The sequence below is a fragment of the Nomascus leucogenys genome, chromosome 7b (assembly GCF_006542625.1).
Source record: "Nomascus leucogenys isolate Asia chromosome 7b, Asia_NLE_v1, whole genome shotgun sequence".
Classification (NCBI taxonomy): Eukaryota; Metazoa; Chordata; class Mammalia; order Primates; family Hylobatidae; genus Nomascus; species Nomascus leucogenys.
In genome coordinates, this window is record NC_044387.1 from 9397423 (window position 1) to 9424464 (window position 27042).

A 27042-nucleotide genomic window follows, 5' to 3' on the forward strand; every position below is an offset into this window, starting at 1 on the left:
GCTCCAGTTAAGCAGAGGGCTATCCACCATTTTTACCAAGTTCCTATATAGTACCTGCCTCAAAGCAGGCCTTCAACAGGCTGAGTTTTTGACCTGTAGCCTACAGAATGCTTTCCTTAACCAAAATCTAGCCAGAATAGGGTACAACACCATGCCTCTGGCTCCTTCACCATACAAACCACCCCTATCAAAAACAGAGTGCAAGACCAGCCCTGGTAGCTCACACCTGTAATCTCAGTACTTTGGGAGGCCAAGGCAGGAGGAATTCTTCAGCCCAGGTCAACATAGCAAGACCCTGTCTCTACAAACAATAAAGTCAGCTGGGTGTGGCGGCACTAAGCTATAGTCCTAGCTACTCAGGAGGCCAAGGTGGGAGGATTACTTGCGTCCAGGAATTTGAGGTTGTAGTGAGCTCTAATGGCACAACTGCACTCCAGCCTGGGTGACAGAGCAAGATCCTGTCTCAAAAAAGAACAAACAAACAAAACTGGGTGCTAAGTATAGATTAATGCAGGGTTTCTCAACCCTGGCACTATTAACATTTTGAGCTATGTGATAATTCTTTGTTGTGGGTGGAGGGGGATTGTCTTGTGCCCTCTAATATCATCAGGAGACTCCTGGTCTTTCTACTTATGCCAGTAGCACCCATATCCCAATTGTGACAATCAAAACTGTCTCCAGACATCACCAAAAGTCCCCTGGGGTAAGAAAATTACTCCTGATTGACCTACTGATAGTATTAACTTATTACAGAAACTATTTGAGGTTTCTTTCCTTTTGATTCTCTAAAGTAGTTTTCACATTAAAAAGGCATTACTGGATGCTGGGCAAAGTGGTACACACCTATAGTCCAAGCTACTCAGGAGGCTGAGGCAAGAGGATAGCTTGAGCCCAGGAATTCACATCAAGTCTGGGCACTGTGAGACTCTGTCTACTAACAACAACAAAAAATCTACAGCTATTATCCTCTTAAAAAATAGTCCATCCCTTGAAGACAAAATATTGCCTTAATGGTCTACTTGATCCAATTAATCTTGGTTCCTAAGTATAACTCTTCCTGTATGTGCCCTTCTTATTCTTGTAGTTTTTTTTTTTTCCTTCCCAATCCTGCTCCTTCTGTACCTTTTAGCATTTTATCATGTCACTGCAATTATCTCTGGGTTTGCCTCCTCTCCTCCCCTTGCCATCCCTTGTGACCACCCCTCACTCTACCCATACACTCTTTGAAAAGGACGTGTTTTACCACTTATATACCAGCTCCTTGCCTACTGGCAACATAGTAAGCACGTGGTCATATATTAACTAAACCAACATGTGGTCATATATAAACTAAATCAAATTGTATCCCAAGATCTCAGGGCATAATTTAGAGTCCAGAGTTCTACAGAATTAATCTTTCCTTTTGAAATATCATATGGACTCCTCCATCAAAAATGTGTCACAAGGCTGAGCACTTTGGCTCACAACCTGTAATCTCAGCACTTTGTGAGGCCAAGGAGGGCAGATGGCTCAAGCTTAGCAGGCCAGCCTGGGCAACATGGAGAAAACCAAACTGTACAAAAAAATACAAAACTTAGCCAGGCCTAGTGGCCTGCACCTGTGGTCTCAGCTACTAGGGAGGCTGAGGAAGGAGGATCGCGGCAGCTTGGAAAGTTGAGGCTGCCGTGAGCCGTGAATGCACCACTGCACTCTAGCCTGGGTGACAGAGCGAGATCCTATCTCAAACAACAACAAATACCCAAATGTGTAACAAAACTGACCTAAAACCACTATTCAAAAATGACTGCTTAATATACTAATATAGTTCCTTCATTATTTCCTTATATTTATGTGTTTTACAAAACTGAGATCATACTTTATTTGCAATTTTTACTTTCCCCTGGAGTATCCAAGAAAATATTTTATCATTAGCATACTGAACATAGAGGGCAAGAAAATCTCCACTTTAGAAATTTTAAAAACAGGCAGTGATAAATTACAAAAGAAAGCACAAAGGAAATTGAGTAATAAAAAAAAGTATTTCAAAACCTAAAGGCCTATGTTAGAAAATAAAGTTAAAAATTAATGAATTCTCTAGTGAGTCTCCTGAGGTTGCTAAAAAATAGTGAATTAAGTATCCAAATTATATTAGAAAAACAGTATTAATAGAAAGAAGACAATCAAAGATTAAAGCATAAATGAAAGAGGAAATAGGAACATAACAGCATTACCAAAACTAGAAGTTAGTTTTTTGGAGTAACGAAAGATGAACTTCAAGAAGGTTAAGAAAAAAAGAAAATTAAAAGACAAAGCAATACTATTATCAACTTTATACAAATAAAGAAAATATACAAAATAAATAAATTCCAGAGAAAATACTCAAACCTTAATAAAAAAGAAATCATATTGGATTATGGAATGTCCCAGTTTCTCCAACAAATCCATAGCATAAGCTGGGGGTGGGGGTGGAATCCTGATTCAAACAAGCCAACTCTGAACACACATTTTGAAATGAGTGTAAGAGATATTTAAGTACAGACTGAGTAATGGGTGATATCAAGAAATCATTAACTTTACTGACTGTAACAATGGCATAATTTTAAAATAAACCCTTTTTACTGAAAGATATATACTGAAATATTTCTGGTGAAATGACATGGCTAGGATTTGCTTTAAAATACTCCAGCAAAAAAGGAGGGAAGAGTAGTATAATATACTAGTAAACTTGAAGCTGGGTAATAGGCACATGGGATTTTTTTATAATATATTCCATTAAATTGAAATTTTCCATTTATAAAAGTTTAAAAGAAAAACACAAGAGAAACCAGACCACTGTAATCCTACTACTACTAGAGAAATAAGTCCTTGGTTAATCTTTCCATAAAGAAAGCACTATATCCGAATTGTTTACAGGCATGCCCTACACCAAACTTTCAAGGAAAATACAATTCGAGCTAACACAAATACTTCTAAACAAAACAGAAATAATATTATAAAAATTACACATGGCCAATGTAAGAAAAACACAGGCCAATCTTCTTCATGGACACAGAAACAAGACTCTTTAAAAAGAGCAAACCAAAGTCTTAAAAATCATCATCAAGCTGGGATAATCCCAGGAATCCAGGGGACACTAGAACATCTATAAACTGTCATTTGCCATAGTAACAAAGGATAAAGAAAATATAAGATTCATCTTGGCCAGGCACAGTGGCTCACACCTGTAATCCCAGCACTTTGGGAGGCCAAAGTGGGCAGATCACTTGAGGTCAGGAGCTCGAGACCAGCCTGGCCAATACAGTGAAACCCCGTCTCTACTAAAAACAAAACAGAACAAAAAATTAGCTGGCTGTGGTGGCGGGCACCTGTAATCCCAGCTACTTGGGAGGCTGAAAGGATCGCTTGAACCTGGGAAGCAGAGGTTGCAGTGAGCAGAGACAGTACCACTGCACCCCAGGCTGGGTGACAGAGCGAGACTCCGTCTCATACACACATAAAAAAAGGGGTGGCTGGGCGCGGTGGCTCATGCTTGCAATCCCAGCACTTTGGGAGGCCGAGGCGGGTAGATCACGAGGTCAGGAGAGATCGAGACCATCCTGGCTAACACAGTGAAACCCCGTCTCTACTAAAAAATACAAAAAATTAACCGGGCACGGTGGCAGACGCCTGTAGTCCCAGCTACTTGGGAGGCTGAGGCAGGAGGATGGCGTGAACCTGGGAGGCAGAGCTTGCAGTGATTGGGGATTGCACCACTGCGCTCCAGCCTGGGCAACAGAGTGAGACTCTGTCTCAAAAAAAAAAAAAAGGTTACAAGTTCTAAAAAAGAAAAAAAACAGAAAAAAGTCTGGGCACGGTGGTTCTTGCCTGTAATCCCAGCACTTTAGGAGGCCAAGGCAGGCATTCACCTAAGGTCGGGTGTTCGAGACCAGCCTGAGCAACATGGAGAAACCCTGTCTCTACCAAAAATACAAAATTAGCGGTACGTGGTGGCGCAAGCCGTAACCTCAGCTACTCAGGAGGCTGAGGCAGGAGAATCACTTGATGGGAGGCGGAGGTTGTGGTGAGCCGAGATAGTGCCATTGCACTCTAGCCTGGGTGACAAAAGCAAAACTCCGTCTCAAAAAAAAAAGAAGGAAAGAAAAAGGAAGAAACAAAACTTATTGTCTGCAGATAATATAACTGTTGACATAGAAAATTCAAAGCAAATACATATAACATCACACTGTACCCCATGAATATACACAACTGTTGTCAATTTTAAAGAAATACACACAACTGGAAATTGTGAGAGGTTAGCAAGGTGACTGGTTATACCATAAATATAAGCATATCAAAGTGAATTTCTGTATGCCAGCAACAAATGGTTACAAATAATTTTTTAAATAACGTATAGCCGGGTACAGTGGCTCACGCCTGTAATCCTAGCACTTTGGGAGGCTGAGACAGGTGGACTGCTGGAGTTCAGGAGTTTGAGACCAGCTGAGACCAGCCTGGCCAACGTGGTGAAACCCAGTCTCCACTAAAAATACCAAAATTAGCTGGGCATGGTGGCACATGTCTGTAGTCCCAGCTACTCAGAAGGCTGAGGCACAAGAATTGCTTGAATCCAGGAGGCAGAGTTTGCAGTGAGCAGAGAGCAGAGAGTATACCACTGTATTCCGGCCTGGGTGACAACAGTGAGACTCTATCTCAAATTTAAAAAAAAAAAAAAAAAAAAAAAAAAAAAAAAAGCCGGGCGCGGTGGCTCACACTTGTAATCCCAGCACTTTGGGAGGCCAAGGCGGGCGGATCATGAGGTCAGGAGATCGAGACCACGGTGAAACCCCGTCTCTACTTAAAAATACAAAAAATTAGCCAGGCGTGGTGGCGGCCGCCTGTAGTCCCAGCTACTTGGAGAGGCTGAGGCAGGAGAATGGCGTGAACCCGGGAGGCGGAGCTTGCAGTGAGCCGAGACTGCGCCACTGCACTCCAGCCTGGGCGACAGAGCAAGACTCCATCTCAAAAAAGAAAAAAAAAAAAAAGATTTATAACATATGGAAAAACTGACAATGTATAAAACAGGTGTAAACTCAAAAGTAAAGGCTGACTAAATAGAATATCTCAAACATTTAAGACAGAAATCCTCAGTATTAAAGACATCATTCCCCAATACTGATCTATAGATTCAATGCAGTATCAATCAAACTTCTAGAAGTTTGTCAAGAAACTGGACAAGATGATTCTAAAGTATACACAGATCCCAAGGACCACTGGAAGTGTGAAAAAATAAAAAGGAAAAGACAGCCAGCAGGGTGGCTCACCCCTGTAATCCTAGCACATTGGAAAGCCGAGTGGAGAAAGACCACCTCTCTACAAAAATATTATTATTATTATTATTTTTTTTTATTTTTTATTTTTTGAGACGGAGTCTCGCTCTGTCGCCCAGGCTGGAGTGCAGTGGCGCAATCTCGGCTCACTGCAAGCTCCGCCTCCCGGGTTCATGCCATTCTCCTGCCTCAGCCTCTCTGAGTAGCTGGGACTACAGGCGTCCGCCACCACGCCCAGCTAATTTTTTTGTATTTTTAGTAGAGACGGGGTTTCACCTGGTCTCGATCTCCTGACCTCGTGATCCACCCGCCTCGGCCTCCCAAAGTGCTGGGATTACAAGCGTGAGCCACCACGCCCGGCCCAAAAATATTATTTTAAAAAATTAGCTGGATATAGGCCGGATGTGGCGGCTCACATCTATAATCCCAGCACTTTGGGAGGCCGAGGTGGGTGGATCGCTTGAGGCCAGGTGTTCAAGACTCGCCTGGCCAACACAGTGAAACCCCATCTCTACTAAAAATAAAAAAATCAGCTGGGAATGGTGGCATGTGCCTGTAGTCCCAGCTAGTCGGGAGGCTGAGGCAGGAGAATCGCTTGAACCCAGGAGGTAGAGGTTGCAGTGGTGCCACTGCACTCCAGCTTGGGCAACAGAGTGAGACTGTCTCAAAAAAAAAAAAAAAAAAAAATTAGCTGGATATGCTGGCATGCACCTACAGGTCCCAGTTACCCAAAGGGCCTGCTTGAGCCCAGGAGGTTGAGGCTGCAGTGTGCTATGATCCTGCCACTGCACTCCAGCCTGGGTGACCAAGTGAGGCTCTGTCTCAGTAACTTAAAAAAAAAGGGGTGGGGGAAAGGATGGGCACAGTGGGTCGCACCTGTAATCCCAGCACTTTGGGAGGCTGAGGCGGGCGGATCACCTGAGGTCAAGAGTTCGAGACCAGCCTGGCCAACATGGTGAAACCCCATCTCTACTAAAAATACAAAAATTAGCTGGGCATGTTGGCAGGCGCCTGTAATCCCAGCTACTCAGGAGGCTGGGGCAAGAGAATCGCTTGAGCCCGGGAGGCAGAGGTTCCATTTAGCTGAGATCACGCCATTGCACTCCAGCCTGGAAAGCAAAGCGAGACTACATCTCTGGGGGGGAAGGGGGGAAGCATGGCCTGAAGCTTGGCTCTCAGAAGCTCCAAAAACACCAACTTTGTCCGTCCCCATCCTCCTCTCGCCGCCGAAAAAAAAAAAAGATGCAGGGAATAACCTTGTTTCCATCTCTGCATAACAGCAAAGTGCCCACTTCATGTTATTTGTGATTAAATGAGTGAATAAATGTAAAGTGTTTAGAACAGTACCTGGCACACGCTAAGCACTATAAACATGTTACCTATTGTTATTCAATGGACTCATTACACCATTAGGAGATATCCCAGCTTACAATGATGACAGCGTACATTTATCCAGCACTTTCAATGTGTCAGGCATTTTTCTTGGCACCTCACGTTTATTCTCATTAATCTCAACAACCTCAGAAGTTCATACTAGCCACATCACACGTACAGAGTTCATCAAGCAGTAATCAACTTTAGTAATATAGAAGTCTTGTTATTCTAGGGCCTACAGTGAGGGTTTTAATTTACTGAAGCCAAATCTATTGTATTTGATTGCTGTCTCATGTTTTTCCCTTTTTTTTTTTTTTTTGAGATAGGGTCTTGCTCTGTCACCCAGACTGGAGTGGAGCGATGGGATCACAGCACACTGCAGCTTCACCTCCTGGCTCAAGCAATCCTCCTTAGTAGCTGCCACCAAAGGCACACATCACCACACCTAATTTTTTTTTATTTTGTTGAGATGGGGGTCTCACCATGTTACCCAGACTGGTCTGAATCTCCTGGGCTCAGGCAAGCCTCCCACCTTGGCCTCCCGAAGTGCTGGGATTACACACATGTGCCACAGCGCTGGGCCAGCAAGTATTTTTTCTAAATAGTAAGGTGAGCTCTTAGATATTTATCTACTTTTGCCCTCTTTATATTTAATTAAAAATTTATAAACCTGAACTTTGTTCCATTATGTTTTAACTACCCTATGGCAAATATTAAAAAACAGTATCACAAATGACTGTTGAAATGAATGAACTATCTCCAGTAAAACATTTCCTGCTTATTAAAGTATCAACGAATCAACATCACCAGGCTGCTTCTACCAAGTAGTTTGTTCACAAGTTCCTTTAATGCCTTTAATGATGCTCCAATACAAACATGACTTTCAGTAAAATGTTTCTTCTGCTTCACAAGGAGCAGTATTTTTTTTTTTTTAAGTTTCTTCATCTGAGTGTACACTGAGTCCAATCATGGTGAAGTAAAATGGGACAGGACACATATAAATCTGATTTGAAAAGTTTAGCATAGGCTGGGCACCGTGGCTCACGCCTATAATCCTACCACTTTGGAAGGCCAAGGCTGGAGGGTTGCTTGAATGCAGGAGTTCAAGACCAGCCTGGAATGTAGAAAGACCCCAGTGTCAACAAAAAAAATACAAAAATTAGCCAGGCATGGTGGTGCACAGCTGTAGTGCCAGCTACTTGGGAGGCTGAGACGGGAGGATTGCTTGAGCCCAGGAGGTTGAGGTTGAGGTTGCAGTGAGCCATGATCACGCCACTGCACTCCAGACTGGGCGACCGAATGAGACCCTGTCTCAAAAAAAAAAAAGAAAGAAAGAAAAAGAAAAGTGTATCCTTATACATGGTTTACCCAGTGGACCGTGTATTAGAAATGTGACAATTTAAACAACAACTGAGTTTGGATTAAACACATGGGAAACTAGTGTTGAGTCAAAACATCCTTTCGTTATTACATACTGATTCTGTAGATCACCCTTGTTGTCTTCTATATTGCTTGTGGTCTGCTCCTTGCAACAGATTTAACCATATAATCCCTTATAAAATAAACTTGGTGACCGGGCGTGGTGGCTCACGCCTGTAATCCCAGCACTTTGGGAGGCCGAGGCAAGCGATCACCTGAGGTCCGGAGTTCAAGACCAGCCTAACATGGAGAAACCCTGTCTCTACAAAAAAAAATACAAAATTAGCTGGGTGTGGTGGCGCATGCCTGTAATCCCAGCTACTTGGGAGGCTGAGGCAGGAGAATTGCTTGAACCCAGGAGGCAGAGGTTGCAGTGAGCCGAGACTGCACCATTGCACTCCAGTTTGGGCAACAAAAGCCAAACTCCAAATAAATAAATAAAAAAATAAACTCGGTTCATTTAGCCTTTCCAAAAATCAAAGGATCAAAATAATTCAATGATATGTGAGAAATTAAACAAATGTATTATATAAATGAAGCATAACCTTCAAAATTAAGACCATTAAAAATATAATCCCAAACACTGTACTACGAACATAAATCAGACAATTTTCTAGTTACTTAACTATGACACAAAATGTAATTTAAAATTAAAATAATTTTGGCTCAAAATCTAATTCTACTATATCAGTATCTCTCACAGTTACACTTTTTTTTTTTTTTTTTTTTTTTTACTTAAACGGCTCACATATTATTTGTTGAGTAAACACACCTTTGTGCTTTAGGTAAAATGAAGCAAAATCAACTCAGTTCTCTTAAACTGTGTTCATTAAGTAAAATACCTTTATTAATTATTTAAAATCTAGTCAATTCTCAAATCTCACTTAGAAGACAGAATCCATCTACTGCTTCTCCCTCTCTTTAGCTGACTTTCTCTGTGGCATTAAAATGCTTTTACGTTGGGCATGATGGCTCACGCCTGTAATCTCAGCACTTTGGAAGGCTGAGGCCGGCGGAAATCAGGAGTTTGAGACCAGCCTGGCCAACATGGTGAAACCCCATCGCTACTACAAATACAGAAATGAGGCGGGGGTGATGGCACACACCTGTAATCCCAGCTACTCAGGAGTCTGAGGCTTGAGAATCACCTGAACCTTGGAGGCGGAGGTTGCAGTAAGCCGAGATCGCGCTACTGCACTCCAGCCTGGGCGACAGTGCGAGACTCCATCTCAAAAAATAAAAATAAAGAAATGCTTTTAGGTCAGACTCAGCAGGTGGCTCACAACTGTAATCACAGCACTTTGGGAGGCCAAGGCAGGTTGCTTGAGCCCAGGAGTTTTAGACAAGCCTGGGCAACACAGCAAGACCCTGCCTCTACAAAAAAAACTTAAAAATTAGCCAGGCATGGTGGTGCAGCTACACGCTGAGGTGGGAGGATCATTTAGCCCAGGAGGTCGAGGCTGCCATGAGCCAAGATTGCGCCACTGCATGCACCACAGCCTGCATGACAGTCTCAAACAAACAACAAAAAACACTTAATGGTTTTTAAAGAGTGGACACGTCAAACTTTTCTTTCTTTTTCTTTTTTTTTTTTTTTTTGAGACGGAGTCTCGCTCTGTCGCCCAGGCTGCAGTGACGCAATCTCGGCTCACTGCAAGCTCCGCCTCCCAGGCTCACGCCATTCTCCTGCCTCAGCCTCTCCAAGTAGCTGGGACTACAGGCGCCCGCCACCATGCCCGGCTAATTTTTTTTTTTTTTTTTTTTTTTTAGTAGAGACGGGGTTTCACCGTGATCTCGATCTCCTGACCTTATGATCCGCCCGCCTCGGCCTCCCAAAGTGCTGGGATTACAAGGGTGAGCCACCGCGCCCAGCCAAACTTTTCTTTCATCTAACCCAGTGGTTGAGTCCACAGGATGAGTAGGAGCTTGACAGATGAAGAATGGAACAACCTAAGGTGGGGAGGAGTAAAAGCTCAGCCAGTTCAGCAATTGAAATAAACAAAGTGGGGAGAACAAAGTGAGTGATGAGGTGGGCAGAGATCAGAAGACTCCGAGCGCCAAGTCCAGGTTAGAGATTTGGAATTTTTTAAAAAACGAAACAGAAAAAGAATGGAGTTGAAAATCAAACCTACATAACATTAGTCATTCTAATTCTGATAATGGTTTGGCTAAACACTGAAACTACCAATCTTACAAAGATTTCTTGTTCTTATTGCTTTTGGACACTCCTACTCTTACACCGGATGCTTAAAAAGCATGAAATTTTAAAACTGTAGCTTTTAAAATCAGAAATTTTGTAAATTTTACAAATTTATCAGGTTCCAACAACTTTCCTAACCTCTATTCAGTACTTCATTTAAAAAAGGTACTTTTTAACTCTCTGTAAATGAGGAATTATCTAATCATATAAACAACCCACCTAGCAAGGAAATAAAGAGGTACAAACATTTCAAACTACGTAATTTGAAGGAACAGTAAGAAAAGTAAAATAAAATATCCATGCTGGAAAGATAGGCAAGATCTCTAATACTTCCAAAAAAATTAGGAAAACTTTTAAGTTTTATAGAAATTTGGATAAAAGATGATAATTATACAGGATTACATAGCTACGAATGCTGACAGCTGTTGAATTTTGAAATCCAATAAAGTGAAAGGGCAAAAGTGCAAGCAAATTTCAAAATATGTACTCTTAACATGGTCCTGCTGTCATGACATCAAAAGGTATACTTATACTTTGGGAAGAGGTTAACTTGAAGTTTATTCTTAAACCCCAACACGCCGGGCATGGTGGCTCACGCCTGTAATCCCAACACTTTGGGAGGCCGAGGCGGGTGGATCACGAGGTCAGGAGTTCAAGACCAGCCTGGCCAACATAGTGAAACTCCATCTCTACTAAAAATACAAAAATTAGCCGGCTGTGGTGGCATGCGCCTGTAGTCCCAGCTACTCGGGAGGCTGAGGCAGGAGAATAGCTTGAACCTGGGAGGCGGAGGCTGCAGTGAGCCGAGACCATACCACTGCACTCCAGCCTGGATGACAGAGTGAGACTCCATCTCAAAAAAAGAAACAAACAAACAAACAAACAAAAACCCCAACACATTTCAATCTTGAATTTTTTTTTTTTTTGAGATGCAGTTTCACTCTTGTGGCTCAGGTGCAATCTCAGCTCATTGCAACCTCCGCCTCCTGGGTTCAAGAGATTCCCTTGCCTCAGCCTCCCGAGTAGCACAGGCGTCCACCACGCCCGGCTTCTTTTTTTTTTTTTTTTTTCCTTGAGACGGAGTCTCGCTCTGTCACCCAGGCTGGAGTGCCATGGCACGATCTCAGCTCACTGCAAGCTCCGCCTCCCGAGTTCACGCCATTCTCCTGCCTCAGCCTCCCGAGTAGCTGGGACTACGGGCGCCCGCCACTACGCCCGGCTAATTTTTTTGTGTTTTTAGTAGAGACGGGGTTACACCGTGTTACCCAGGATGGTTTCAATCTCCTGACCTTGTGATCTGTCTGTCTCGGCCTCCCAAAGTGCTGGGATTACAGGTGTGAGTCACTGCGCCTGGCCATGACCAGCTAATTTTTGTATTTTTAGTAGAGATGGGGTTTCACCACGTTGGCCAGGCTGGTCTTGAATTCCTGACCTCAAGTGATCCACCTGCCTCAGCCTCCCCAAGTGCTGGGATTATAGGTGTAGGCCACTGCGCCCAGCCTTAAGTCCTGAATTTTAAAAAAATGAAGTGCTTTAATTGATCAAGAACGTGACCTGGCGTCATGTTTAGAAAATTCACATTGACAATTCACCTTGCTCTTTTTCAATGTATTAATACAGTGACACTTCTTGTAAAAATAACTACATGAGGCCGGGCACGGTGGCTCACGCCTGTCACCCCAGAACTTTGGGAGGCTGAGGCGGGCAGATCGCCTGAGGTCAGGAGTTCGAGGTCAGCCTGGTCAACATGGCAAAACCCTGTGTCTACTAAAAATACAAAAATTAGCTGGGTGTGGTGGTGGACGCCTGTAATTCCAGCTACTTGGGAGGCTGAGGCAGGAAAATCACTTGAACCGGGGAGGCGGAGGTTGCAGTGAGCCAAGACCACGCCACTGCACTCCAGCCTGGGCAACAGAGCAAGACTCTGTATGAAAAAAAAAAACCTACATGATGAAGACACTATTATTTATTAAAATCCCACCTTAAGAATCAACCCAAGGACATGTTTTATAGTAAGCCTAAATTATGTGCTAACTTAACTGTCACCGAACAGTTCTTGATTTTGAGCAAACCTCGAGATTTGTTACAAGGGAAGTCCTATAGGGAATCCTACATGGAGAAACATACCCTTTAAAAACAAAACAAAACAAAAACAACAAAAAAAACCTTGCCTATCTGTAAATAAGAGGGAGAGTGATTGGTTTCTAAGTTGGTATCTGGTATATTTTCTACATTTATAACGACTGGCAAACCAAGCATGGATCTTGAACAAAATATACAATTCACTTTGTTAATTACAATTTACCAAAAACTTCCAAGGCAAATGACAAGCTCATTTCAAAAGAGGTAAATAACATACTCCTAGTCTTCCTGCCATAGGTTCTACCTACTGCTGCTCTGTACAGTGTTACCAGAATTAGTCTTTCCCCAACCATGTCACTCCCCTGCTCATACAATTTTTATCCTGATGCTAAGATAAATGGCAAATTCCTTAGCATATTTCTCTTTCCACAATAGAATCCCAACATCCTTTCCCATCTCTCTCCCATGAAAAACCCTATCACACAGCGTATATTCTAGCCACATCAGAACCACGTTAGCTTCATCTGAAAAACCCTTCCAACTTTCCCTACTTCTAAGGTACGTTACTTTAATTTCCACCAACCCTGTTCAAATATACATTTTCTCCATGAAGTTTTCCATCAACGCTCCAAACCTACTCTGTCAAAAGCAACTCCTATCCCCTGCCTTTATACAGAACACTTAAAAAACCTTTTAAAGCATAACTTACGAGAAAACTGTGTGGACATGTATACCAACCCCACTGTATCTCTAAAGTCTCTGACAGCAGAAGGCACCTTACTTCGTCTTTACATTGCAAATGCCTAAGCCTTGGTAGGTATTCAATGTCTGTTGGCTAAAATGAGATAAAGGTGCAGCAAATGAAGAGTGACTGACTGCTCAACTCAGAAGAACCACACAACTTCAAAATGCCCCAAATGTAACATCACTACCCCCATCACACCTGCCTACCCACTTCACAAATACTATGCTTCCTATGCTCCCCAATTTATTAAATAATTATCCAGCCGGGCACAGTGGCTCATGCCTGTAATCCCAGCACTTTTGCGAGGCCAATGCGAGCAGATCACTTGAGGCCAGGAGTTCAAGACCAGCCTGATCAACATGGTGAAACCCTATCTCAAAAATTAGCCAGGCGTGGTGGTGGATGCCTGTAGTCCCAGCTACTCGGGAGGCTGAGGCATGAGAATTGCTTGAACCCAGGAGGCGGAGGTTGCAGTGAGCTGAGATCACACCATTGCACTCTAACCTGGGTCAGAGATTGTCTCAAAATCAATCAATCAATCAATCAATCATCACCCATCAAGTTGCTCAAACTTTAAACCTGGGAATTACCCTTGATGTATCCATCTTACTACCTAACTTCTAATCAATCACCAAGTTCTGCTGACCATCTATCTTCCCTCAAATCTTTCCACTTCTTTCCATCTTCTGTGGTAAGGGTGGCTGGAACCCTAAAACAGCTGTTTCACTGGTCTCCCTGCCTCCCGTTTTTCCCTGCTTCTTCCCAAACTATTCCTCCTTTTACTTAACTGCCTAAAGCACAATTCTGCCCCATCCATTAAATGGGTAAAACGGAAAGTCTAAATTCCTGTATTATAAGCCCTCCATGATTGGCCCCTTGCTCACCTCTACAGTCAAGTTTTTGGCTATCCTACCAGTCAGATAGTACTTATACGTTCCCAGAACAGGATATACTCTGGCCTCACACAGTCTCCTTTCTAGCCTGGGCTCATTTTTATTAACCCTATCTCTATCTGTGAGATCCCAAAATCAGACAATTCCTCAAAGACAGCCACCAGGGTAACTACTGGGTTAGGTCCTCCTGTTCCTCCCACTATATACGTACTTCCCAAATACAATGCTGATCACACCAGACTCAGTGAATGCCAGTCTTCTTCCCTTATCTATAAACTCCAGGAAGGAAAGAAGGAACAATGTACAGAGGATAAGTGCCTAGCATGCAGAAAATGTTGGCCTAATACAGAATAACTGCCATCTTGTCAACTCTTCTATGCCAGTATTCTTCAAATTATGGCTCACAAGCCAACAGTGGGTCATCAAAATCAATATAGTAGGCTGCAACCAGTACTTAAAAAAAAAAAAAACCAAAAAAAGCAACAGAAAATATGAGAGTATATTATAAGTAATAAGGATAAGTATTCTTTTTTTTTTTTTTTTAGAGACGGTGTCTCGCTCTGTCGTCCAGGCTGGAGTGCAGTGGCACGATTTTGGCTCACTGCAAGCTCCGCCTCCCGGGTTTGCACCGTTCTCCTGCCTCAGCCTCCCGAGTAGCTGGGACTGCAGGCGCCCGCCACCACGCCCGGCTAATTTTTGTATTTTTTTTGGTAGAGACGGGGTTTCACCGCGTTAGCCAGGATGGTCTTGATCTCCTGACCTCGTGATCCACCCGCCCCGGCTTCCCAAAGTGCTGGGATTACAGGCGTGAGACACCGCGCCCGGCCAAGGGTAAGTATTCTTTGTGCATTCTTTGAAACAGAGTCTCTAGTGCTACAAGTAAAAGGTAATTCTTAAGTGTAAAAAAAATTCTTTGGAGCACTGCACTGCTCCTACTTTTCTTCTTCCTCCTTTATAAGAAAGTTTCTTGGAGCCAGGCATAGTGGCTCACATCTGCAATCCCAGCTACTCAGGAGGCTGAAGCAGGAGGTTAACTTCAGCCTGGGCAACACAGCAAGACTCCATCTCAAGAAAATTTATTCTTTAAGACCCAGGTGGCTCACGCCTGTAATCCCAGCACTTTGGGAGGCCGAGAAGGGTGGATTACGAGGTCAGGAAATCGAGACCATCCTGGCTAACATGGTGAAACCCCATCTCTACTAAAAATACAAAAAATTATCCGGGCGTGGTGGCAGGTGCCTGTAGTCCCAGCCACTCGGGAGGCTGAAGCAGGAGAATGGCGTGAACCCAGGAGGCGGAGCTGGCAGTGAGCCGAGATCGTGCCACGGCACTCTAGCCTGGGCGACAGAGCGAGACTCCGTCTCAAAAAAAAAAAAAAAAAAAGATCCACGTAACAAAATGAAAAATAGAAAAAATTATGCTTAATTGGCCAGACACTGTGGCTCCCGCCTCTAATACCAGCACTTTGGGAGGCCGAGGTGGGCAGACTGAGGTCAGGAGTTCGAGATCAGCCTGGCCAACATGGTGAAATCCCATCTCTACTAAAAATACAAACATTAGCCAGGCATGGTGGCAGGTGCCTGTAATCCCAGCTACTTGGGAGGTTGAGGCAGGAGAAGTGCTTGAACCCAGGAGATGGAGGCTACAGTGAGCCAAGATTGCACCACTGCACTCCTGTCTAGGAAACAGAGTGAGACTCTGTGTCTAAAAAGAAGAAAGAAAAAATTATGCTTAACACAGTTCTTTATCAAGAAGCCATTCTTGAACATTTCTAACAAGAACAATGTTTTCCATTTTCTCATTATGCCTTAACTATCTGCTGATTTTCATTTCAATTACTCACGTATACAAGACATCTTACATGATAGTACACATGCATATATATATGGTTGTCCCTTGGTATATAGTTGTCCCTTGGTATCTGCTGGGAATTGGTTCCAGAATCCACTCCCTCCACTGCAGATACCAAAATCTGAGGATGCTCCAGTCCCTGATATAAAGGGGACATGTAGTATTTGCATATAACCTACACACACCCACCCATATACTTTGAATTCTTTCTAGATTATTTACAATACCTAATGCAGTGTAAATGCAACATAAATAGTTGTTAACACTGTATTGTTTAGGGAATAATGACAAGAAAATAAAGTCTGTACATGTCCAGTACAGATGCAACCATGGATTTTTTCCCCTAAATATTTTCAATCCGTGGCTGACTCCACAAACACGGAACCTTCAGATATGGAAGGCTAACTGTACAGTATTTTTCTATTTTAAGCTCTGTTCCTATATTCTTATACTCCTAGAAAACAACATTTGGAAAGATGACATAAGGGTTACTCTTAAGACTCCTCTACGGTCATGCACTTGGCTTTCTCTTTATACAGTCTATCTATACAGTAGTTCATCCTTATCCCGTTTCGTTTTTGCCATTTCAGACACCTGTGGTCCAAAAATATTACAAAGAAAACTGCAGAAATAAACACTAATTTTTGTTGTTTTAGAAACAGTCTTGCTATGTCACACAGGCTGGAGTGTGCAGTGGTGTGATCATAGCTCACTGTAACCTCAAAACTCCTGGGCTCAAGGGATCCTCACACCTTAAGCCTCCCAAGAAGCTAGGACTACAGATGCACACCATCATGCCTTGCTGATTTTTTAAAATTTTTTTTCTAGAGATGGTGGGGGGATGGGGGGTCTCACTACATTGCCCAGGCTGGTCTTGAATGCCTGGCCTCAAGCAATCCTGCCTCAGTCTCCCAAAGTGCCAGGATTACAGGCATGAGCCACAACAATGTTTTAAACTGTGCGCCATTCTGAGTAGCCTGATGAAATCTCACCTGACTGGGTAGTGAATCTCCCCTCGGTCTAATGTATTCACCTGTATAAACTACCAGCCATTTGTCACTTAGTAGCCATCTCAGTTATCAGACTGTCAGACTGACTATGGGGTAGGGCAGTGCTTGAGTTTTAAGTAACCCTTATTTTACTTAATGACAGTCCCTAAGTCCAAAAGTAGCAATGACAGCTATTTGGCTACGCCAAAGAGAAGCTGTAAATTGCTTAAAGGTGAAAGTTCTTGACTTAATAAGGAATGAAAAAAAAATTGTATGCTGAGGTTGCAAAGATCAAATTTATACGTGAAATTGTGAAGGAAAAAAATTCGTGATAGTTTTGCTGTTGTAACTCAAACTGCAAACATCACAGCCACAGTGCATGACAAGTGATTAGTTAAGATGGAAAAGGCATTAAATTTCTGTGTGGAAGACACGAACAGAAACATGTTCTGACTGATGACAATTATGTTCACTACTATCCAGGGTTTCAGGTATCCACCGGAGATCTTGGAATGTATCCCCCCAAGGATAAGGGGGGACTACTGTACATCCATTAAAAACAAAACAAAAACAGGCCGGGCGCGGTGGCTCATGCCTGTAATCCCAACATTTTGGGAGGCCGAGGCAGGTGGATCATGAGGTCAGGACTTCAAGACCACCCTGACCAACATAGTGAAACCCTGTCTCTACTAAAAATACAAAAATTAGCCAGGCATGGTGGTGTGCAGCTGTAGTCCCAGCTACTCGGGAGGCTGAGCAGGAGAATCGCTTGAAGCTGGGAGACAGAGGTTGCCGTAGGCCGAGATCACGCCACTGTACTCTAGCTTGGGCAACAGAGCAAGACTTCGTCGCAAATCAAAAAACCAAAACCACCCCCAAACCATCTACCACTGTTTTCCTTCTGGTATATTTAGCAGTAAAGTTAAAAACAGTTAACAATGAACACATACTACACAGAAGCAAGCATAGTCCTAAGCATCTGATAAAGAGAATTCTCATTTATTCCTAACCACAATCCTGTAAGGTGGGTAAGTAAGGTGGATTCCTGTAAGGTGGGTAAGTAAGGTGGGTTCCTGTAAGGTGGTTACCCACCTTACAGGGCTGTGGTTAGGAATAAATGTGAGGAGGTTGAGCCAGGTTAAGTATTTGGCCCAAAGTTCACAGTTAATAAATACAAGTCTGGGATATGAACTCTAGCAGTCTGACACCAATACTCATTCTCTTAGCTACTCTCTTACTCTTTTCAGTACTTTTAGTTTTACTCTCTCTCAACAAAATTACTTCTAGGGCCAGGCGCAGTGGCTCACGCCTGTAATCCCAGCACTTTGGGAGGCTGAGGTGGGCGGATCACGAGGTCAGGGGATTGAGACCATCCTCGCTAACACGGTGAAACCCCATCTCTACTAAAAATACAAAAAATTAGCCAGGTGTGGTGGCGGGTGCCTGTAGTCCCAGTTACTCGGGAGGCTGAGGCAGGAGAACGGCTTGAACCCGGGAGGTGGAGCTTGAAGTGAGCCAAGATCGCGCCACTGCACTCCAGCCTGGGTGACAGAGGGAGACTCCGTCTCATAAAAAAAAAAATTACTTCTAATTGCTTTGGGACGTTTATTAAAAAGAATCTATATCTAAAAACAAATTATATCCAAATTGCTCAGAAGAGGCTTCACACCTCAATTATTATTTATCCTCTTAAGCGTTTCCGGGAAAGTGAGCAGGAATAAAAAATTTCCCATTAAAATTTCAGAAGGAAACTACTGTCTATTAAGTGAAAAAAAAGTCACCTGCGAAGTTCAATGTTAAAAAATTTTTTAGGGGGGAGGGATAGCATTAGGAGATATACCTAATGCTAAATGACAAGTTAATGGGTACAGCACATCAGCATGGCACATGTATACATATGTAACAAACCTGCACGTTGTGCACATGTATCCTAAAACTTAAAAGTATAATAATAATTTAAAAAAATTTTTTTAGCTGGGCACAGTGGCTCACACCTGTAATCCCAGCACTTTGGAGGCCGAGACGGGTGGTTCACAAAGTCAGGTGATCGAGACCATCCTGGCCAACATGGTGAAACCCCGTCTCTACTAAAAATACAAAAAATTAGCCAGGCATCCTGGCAGGCGCCTGTAGTCCCAGCTACAAAGTGAGACTCTGCCTCAAAAAAAAAAAAAAAAAAAGAAAGATTTTAGACTTGGTATAATTTGTTTCATTTGCCCATTAATTTTACCGCTTGCCTCACTTAAAAAAAGTTCAACTTTAGAAATCCTCAAAGGAGGAAACCCTAAAATCTGGACAAACACAAAAGTAGCATCTTTTACTTTTCCATTAATTGCTGGGTATATGAATTGGCAGAATAACTCTCAAATTGTTTTTGTAAATATACCAGGAAAAAGTATTTTACACTCCTACTGGTATCTGTAACATTCTTCCTACTCTTTTTTCTCTTTCTTATTTACCACTTAATGTCCCTACAAATACCACTTTGCATTAATTTTCAACTGTTTCCATTTTTTTGTTTTTATTAAATAGACTAAAGAGGAAATAGAAAAGCAAAGAAAAACACAAAATAATGCCAAAAGGCCACCAAGGCAGAAACCCTTTCCTCCCTCCTCCCTATTATCCATTCACTGGACATGCCAATACGACTCCAATCTCTGCTATAGAAGATGAACTCCTGCTGGAATAAGACACCCATATTGTAACACATTCAAGATTTACAACTTAAAAGTCACTTTATCTCACTATCAACCAGAGACAACCTTCTTGAAGTCCTATAAATGAACTTACAAGGCCTTAAGAATTGCCAGAAAAATTTAAGGCACTTTAGTAAAATGTTTTGCAATTTAATAATGAGGAGAGCAATGCCTCACTTAAATCAAGGAGCTATATCTGCAAGACTCCAGAAGCAAACTCTTAGGTAAACATTCAAGCCAAAATAAAATAAAACATAGCATATCACAAGTTACAGAGCTGGAAAATAAATGGTCTTGATGGCCGGGCGCGGTGGCTCAAGCCTGTAATCCCAGCACTTTGGGAGGCCGAGGAGGGCGGATCACAAGGTCAGGAGATCGAGACCATCCTGGATAACACGGTGAAACCCCATCTCTACTAAAAATACAAAAAATTAGCCGGGCGAGGTGGTGGACGCCTGTAGTCCCAGCTACGCGGGAGGCTGAGGCAGGAGAATGGCGTGAACCCCGGGGGGCGGAGCCTGCAGTGAGCCGAGATCGCGCCACTGAACTCCAGCCTGGGCGACAGAGCAAGACTCCGTCTCAAAAAAAAAAAAAAGGTCTTGATCAACATGTTTTGGTTAGGATGATGAACCACTAACACACAATGGCATTTTAAGAAAGTAGAGCTGACAGCCGGGCGTGGTGGCTCACGCCTGTATTCCCAGCACTTTGGGAGGCTGAGGCGGGTGGATCACCTGAGGTCAGGAGTTCGAGACCAGCCTGGCCAAAATGGTGAAATCCTGTCTCTACTAAAAAATACAAAACTTAGCTGGGCATGGTTGCAGACACCTGTAATCCCAGCTACTGAGGAGGCTGAAGCAAAGAATCGCTTGAACCTGGGAGGTGGAGGTTGCAGTGAGCCAAGATCACACTACTGCACTCCAGCCTGGGCAACAAGAGTCTCAAAAAAAAAAAAAAAAAAAGTAGAGCTGACATTTTAAAAACCCTTACCACTTCTCCACTGTGTACATGAATCTACTGGTCAAAAGGCAGGTATACTTTACACACTATCTGCCCTGTGTCTTTGAAATGGTGGAAAAACCCAAAAAACAAAAAAGCACAAAACCCAAGGCCACAAAACTGTACCAACACCAGAAGGATCTTTACCCTACTTAATTATATGCTGGATCCTAAAATCCTATCTTTCCAGGTGCTTTTTTTAAGTGCATATGGCATTAAGCATTTATGAAGCAGTGACAAAACATGTTCACTGAGTAATGAAGACAACAGATGACCCTCATCATTTCCATCACTCAGATGATCAGAAACAGCTCCAAAAGATAGTTCTAGGATTTGCCTAACATTAACTTTTCTAGTCTTTTGGTCATTTTTACAAAAAAAGTTTACAAGTGGCTTTCATAATCTTTTTTTTTTGGAGGGAGGAGAGGGAGAACAAAATGTCATTTCTCAAATTATTTGTTTTACCCTAACCATACCATATGAAATAAAAATTTCAATGGATCAAATGCAAATACTGAAACAGGAACATAAAGATGTGATGGCTACAAATAAGTCTTCTCTTCCCCATCCCAACACGTAAAAGCTGAGTTTAACCTAAGTTATTTGAATCAACCTGGAAATTTTTTAGGAGAATATTTGAGTATTAAACAGAAATTCAGAGGTTGAGACTTAAGTACTAATTTGATTTGTAACACTTTAGCATGCCATCCCATTGGATTCCAGTTTTCTTTCCTTTAAAGATGACATTAGAACGCTCTTGGTGGATATATTTACATCACAAGATTTGCAAGCCTAAATCACTTTTTTAAAAAAAGTTTGTAGGCGCTAGAATTTCGGGCTTATTTCAACCAGTTCTAGACAAAACCCATAATATCAAGAAATAATTTTCTTTCACATTTATAAAATACCCAAGTAACAACTCAAAAATCAAAAGTTGCAAGTTTGAAACTTCAAGTTTTAAGAGGTGATGTGCCTCCAATAAAAGTTACCTGCAAACATACTACAAACTGCAGAACGCCAAAAAAAAAAAAAAAAAAAAAAAAATTCAAGATATAATGGTACCTCTGGGCGGGCGGCTCATACCTGTAATCCCAGCACTTCGGGAGGCCAAGGTGGCTGGATCACTTGAAGGCATGAGTTCGAGACCAGCCTGACCAATATTGTGAAATCCCGTCTCAACTAAAAATACAAAAATCAGCCAGGCATGGTGGCCTGCGCCTGTAGTCTCAGCTACTAGGGAGGCTGAGACAGAACTGCTTTAACCTAGGAGGCAGAGGTTGTAGTGAGATCGCACCACTGCACTCCAGCCTGGGTGACAAAGCGAGACTCCATCTCAAAAAAAAAAAAAAAAAAAAAATTATAATGGTACCCAACTTGAAGTAAGTTCACAGACGGACAGTATTTTCTTTACACTCACTTCTCCCCTCCCCCAAACCCAGACTGGTTACAATTAAAAACTGTACACCAAAGAATTCGTGGAGCAGAATCTTGATTTGGGGAGGTGGGTAAAGTCAGCTCTCATTACAAAATTTAGAAAAGTAACTAAGATAAACTCTTAGTATTATGAGTGAATGAATTAATCTCAATGTTGAGGGCTTTTTTTTAAACTATAAAAGCCCACTTGATACATTTAAAACTCTTGTAATTATTCAAAGATATTTCAAGTAGCAAAACAGGACCGACATGGAGAAAGCAGTAGCACACCTGAACAGAAGTATTTAAACAATACAGCTCCAAGACGAAGCTGCTCAAATCAGGACTACTCAAAGTACGTAAAAAGTTTCCCCTACGTTCCAAGTCACTAGCTAACTCCAATGTAAAATCGACTACCACGTTACACCAAAACTAAAAAGCAAAAACTACCACATTACACAAATACTAAGGAAACACCACAAAAATCTACAGGTGATTAAGTGTCTAAAGATGATCTAAAAAATCTTTCTGAATTGCACTTTAGTAGGTGCAAAGGAATACAACGACGTCTGTGTATGTGTATGAATTTTGAAGGAAAAAAAACAGCTAAAAAAATCCCTGAAGACTACAGTACCTTCACAGAATAGGTACAGATCAAAGTTCATGCATAATCAATGTTACAAGCCTTAGGTAGAGGAACTCTGCAAGATTCCTACTTCTCAATTTTTGCAGGTTAACTTAAATTAATTTCACATCTTTCTTATAAAAGCAACGAATTCAAAGCATTAGCTCTGTCTTCCCATATTCACCCTCTGAAATGAAGCCTACTTAGAAACATGCTCTCCAAGTTCTCTACAAACTCAAAGGGTACATTTAACTCCATTATGCACTCTCACTGGCAGATGGAGGGATGACGCTGAGCCTGCTCTCAGGGAGTTAAAGAGATGCTCCGTAGTAAAGGGGAACATCTTGTGGACTGTCAGATGGCCAGCCATTCTTCATCTTCATTATCCCAGCAAAGAAAAGGTCCTTACCCATCAGGATAACACCATTAAACTAACTGTAAGAAAAGAATGAAGGGATGATGGAAGAAGACTCCCTGAACTTCTCCTGACAAAGGGGCTAGTCCACAACTGAATGAACTAAAGAATCCGTAAAGCTTTTAAACGAAAATCTTGATCTCCAAGTATGTTTAAAAGTGTAAAAATACAAAGACACACACAAACACCAAACCTAATGCACATTTTAAACTTTTGTACAATCAGTTCGTGTTTGTAGTTCATGATTGGAACTCTTTCAACTTCTAACCTTGATTTCCAGGTACGTAACTCCACGAAATTGTTTTATCTTTTTTATTTCCCCTAAAATGAGAAAGTGACTGCAAACTGCAAAGAACATGCCCCTGTTCTCCCAACCTAAAAACCCAGAGTTTCAGACATTTTGGTCTCACACCAAAGAACTGGGAAATGTGAAATGAACTGCGCTCCATATTGATTCTTAAAGCAAATAAGAAGAAAAAGGAAAAAAAAGCTAAAAATGGTAGGTAAGATAAAAGCATTGTTAAACTTCACCTCTAACCTGAAATCTTGGACCTCGCACACACACAATCAAGATTTTTTTACACCCTATTCCTCAACAGAAAATATTCTGCAAAGGAGAGAAAATCTTGAAAAGCGTGGAAAGTAAACACAGTAAGTACAGTAAGGAGAAAGGATTCGAAATTCATTTGCCAAGAACAAAAAAAATGAAACTTAAATTGCATAGGAACTCTTACACACAAATGCATTGGCATTTCCCAAATTAAACAGCATGGGAGCAACAATACAGGCCATTTCTATACAGCACCCACTTACGAGCTCTAATTCCAGAACACACACCGATATGACATAGTGTTGCAACCAATGTATTAGGAGGCAAAGAAAATGGTTGGGCTACTGGACGTCTTCGACCAGCTCATTCAAATACCTTTAAAATTAATTAAGGGGCAGGAAACTAGAGAGAGAGGAAGAAAAAAAAAATGGAAGAATAAAGGCGCACCGAGTAGAAAAGATTAAAGGGAACGTGGAAGGCCGGGGCTGCCGAAACTAACCTGTGCCATCGCTGGCGGACGCCGAGAGGGCCGGAGATGAGAGTTTAGGCCGCTTGGCTGAAGGCGGCCCCGGTTCCACCACATTCTCGGCCATTTTTAATTCTTTCGGAGATACAAGCGAGGAAAACCAGAATCCTCAGGAAATCTCTTCTTCGACCCGGGGTCCCCACCCCGCACCCAGGGGTGGGCTGGGGGGCTCCGACGGCACCCGAGGGGGTGGGGGAAGTTCCTTTTTCTCTTCGCCGGGTCGCAGTGGCTGGAGAGGGATGCGAACTCGATAGAAAAGGTAAGGGCAAGTGCGAGGGGCCGGGCCTGGGCCCAAGCCCGGAGGAGGGCACAGGAGCACAAATTCGCCGAGCGCGTCCGCTGCGGCGAATTCCCGAGAACTCGCGGCTCTAGAGGCGCAGTCCCCGGCCCGCCACGGCCGGCCCCTGCCCAGCCGAGGTCTCTCGGAGCTTCGCCGCCGCCATCAGCCTCTTCCTCCTCGGCGCTGTCCTCCTCCTTCTCATCGCCACAAGGAGGCGGGGGCGAAAAGGGGGGAAAGGAGGAGGCGACAAGAGACACTCACCTCCTCCCGGTGCCCCCTCCCGGGCCTGCGCCCCCACCCTCCGAACCCTCCTCCTGCCGCCGCGCTCCGCGCCGCCGCCGCCGCACCGGCCCCTAATGGCCGCAGAGAGCTCGCCCGAACCGAGAGCCAGGCTGGCGCCGCCGCCTCACATCGCGCGGCGGCCGGCGGAGGCGCGGCAAGGACGCCGGGAGCGGAGCTGGCCGGACCAGAGGGCCGAGGGGGCCGGGCCGAGCAGCGCCGCCCGCACGCCCGTGCCGACGCGGAGCCCACCAAGGAGGCCCCGCTCCGGCGGCGGCGCAGGCGGCCCCTCCTCGCGCCGCGCTCCCCTCCTTCGCCTTCCTTTCCCGCGGAAAATAAATAAATACGGCCGCCGCTACGGCCCCCACCGCCGGCGGCCAGGTGCTGGGAGCGCCCGCCCCCCGGCGCTCCGCTCGGGGCCGCCCGCGGCGGCGGGCGAAGGCGCCGCGGGGCGCGGGGTTATGTAATGGTCCCCCCTAGGCGTCGACGCCGGCCCGGCTCCGGGACCGCGGTGGGGGTGTGTGCGGACGGGAGGGGGCTGGGGGTCGCCTCAGCCCGTGCGCCCCGGGCCCCCTGCCACTGTCTCGGCCCCTGCCGCCTCTCTCCGACCCGACTCCCCTCCGTACTCTCTGGCTCCCGCGGTTAGCACTCAGCCCGACGTCCCGCTTGCCCACTCTCGCCCGCTCCCTCTCGCCCTCTCTCCCCCCCAACCTAGCACACAAACAAGATGGCGGCTGTTGTTTCTTCCCTCTGCCGAATCCTCCTTACAGGCTAGCGGTAGCGGCGGCGGCCGGAAATGAGCCAAGGGGGGGGGTGAAAAAGGGGAGGGGCCGGGCCTCCGGAGGGGGGCGGGGCCTAGGCCCGAGCCGCTCACACAATGGGGGAAGTGGAGCCGGGGGCGGGGCTTGTCCCAATCACGGGATCCGCCCTAGGCCCCAACGCGGTTAGCGCTTCCGCAAACTCCCCCGGCGTCACCCGGTGGCTCCCTTTAAAGGGGAGGATTTTAAGAGTGGGGAGGATTTTAAGGGGGGGAGGGGCGGGGGCGGACTCAGAATCTATTTTCAGTCGGTGGATAGTTACGAGGGAAGGTGCCTGGCTTTGGTCTCTGCGTAAGGGACCAGTGGGAACCCGGACGACGGAACCCAGGAGCTGCGCCGAGGAAGGCGCCAAGTCGCCACTCAGATGGCCAAATGGGAGCGCCCGTAGGGCGGCCCTGCTCTTCGGCCCTTGGGTGGCGGGTTCCCCAAACCCCGGTCGAATCCACCAGGCAGGGTGTACCCACTGCTGGCTGTTCCGGGCCAGACACCCAGTGCATCCTCACTTCTCTATTGCCATCCCAAAGGGAGCACTTCACATCCAAAAAGCACGTTGATTACGAGGTGTTTTCATTTTCTCTGAATTTTCCTTTTCCTTTTTATTTATTTTTTATTTATTTATTTTACAACGAGCATTATTACTCTGACCAGAAAACAAAATCACAGCAGTGGAAAGATGTTTCGGCACCAGACCCAAATTCATTTCTTGCACTCCACGTGTGTCCATACGCCCCTACCAGGTAGCACTCTCACCACAGGAGCCTTTAAGTATTTTTCTAAACATGCCTGGAACCTGAAGACATTTTTAGGGTTTGTCTTTTTTTCTCGTCCGCTCCCAATAGAACAAGTTAATAAAAGACCGCGTCTAGCCAGTGCCTTATCTAATGTAATTATGGGAAAAACAAAAATGTGGTAAAGGTAGTGTAAGGATGGAAAAAAGCAAAAATGTAATGGTGGGAGGAAATGCTGGAATATAAAGTCTAGTGTGTGGGACTCCACAGTTTCGCAGCTGAGGTCGGACACGTGCTTTCAGGTTCCTACACATTACCCTGTGTTTGGCCATGGGTAAATTGGTACTGGAGGAGGTGGCAGGGGTGTAAGTGACCCCGAAAGAAACCCCGACACCAGTATCTACTGATACTGTTAAAAGCTTTTTCTTGGCCAGGCACGGTGGCTCACGCCTGTAATCCCAGCACTTTGGGAGGCCGAGGCCGGTGGATCACCTGAGGTCAGGAGTTCGAGACAAGCCTAGCCAACATGGTGAAACCTCGTTTCTACTAAAAATACAAAAATTATCCGGGTGTGGTGGTCCACGCCTGTAATCCTAGCTACTTGGGAGGCTGAGGCAGCAGAATCTCTTAAACCCGGGAGGCGGAGGTTGCAGTGAGCTGAGATTGTGCCATTGCACTCCAGCCTGGGCGACAAGAGCAAAACTCTGTCCCAAAGAAAAAAAAAATTTTTTTTCTTTTATTTCATATCTCATGCTCCTTAGTTGGTATTTGCGAATTGTTGGATTTTCTTTGTATTTTTTTTATATATTGTTTCTGTTTGTTTTTTAAATGAATGTTGGGAGAAATAAATAAGAACCTAAGAGTGAAGATCCTAA

The 27042-nt window shown here is 44.1% G+C and overlaps 1 protein-coding gene across 1 annotated transcript in view; it reads right to left on the reverse strand.

Annotated features, from left to right (window-relative positions):
* EP300 (E1A binding protein p300) overlaps positions 1–25348 on the reverse strand; it is a 93352-nt gene extending 68004 nt beyond the window's left edge. The window contains exon 1 of the mRNA XM_030815480.1: positions 24036–25348. Within this exon, the coding sequence (XP_030671340.1) occupies positions 24036–24129 (94 nt within the window). The 5' untranslated portion in view covers positions 24130–25348. The remainder of the gene's footprint in view (positions 1–24035) is intronic.
* Between the last annotated feature and the right edge of the window lie 1694 nt (positions 25349–27042).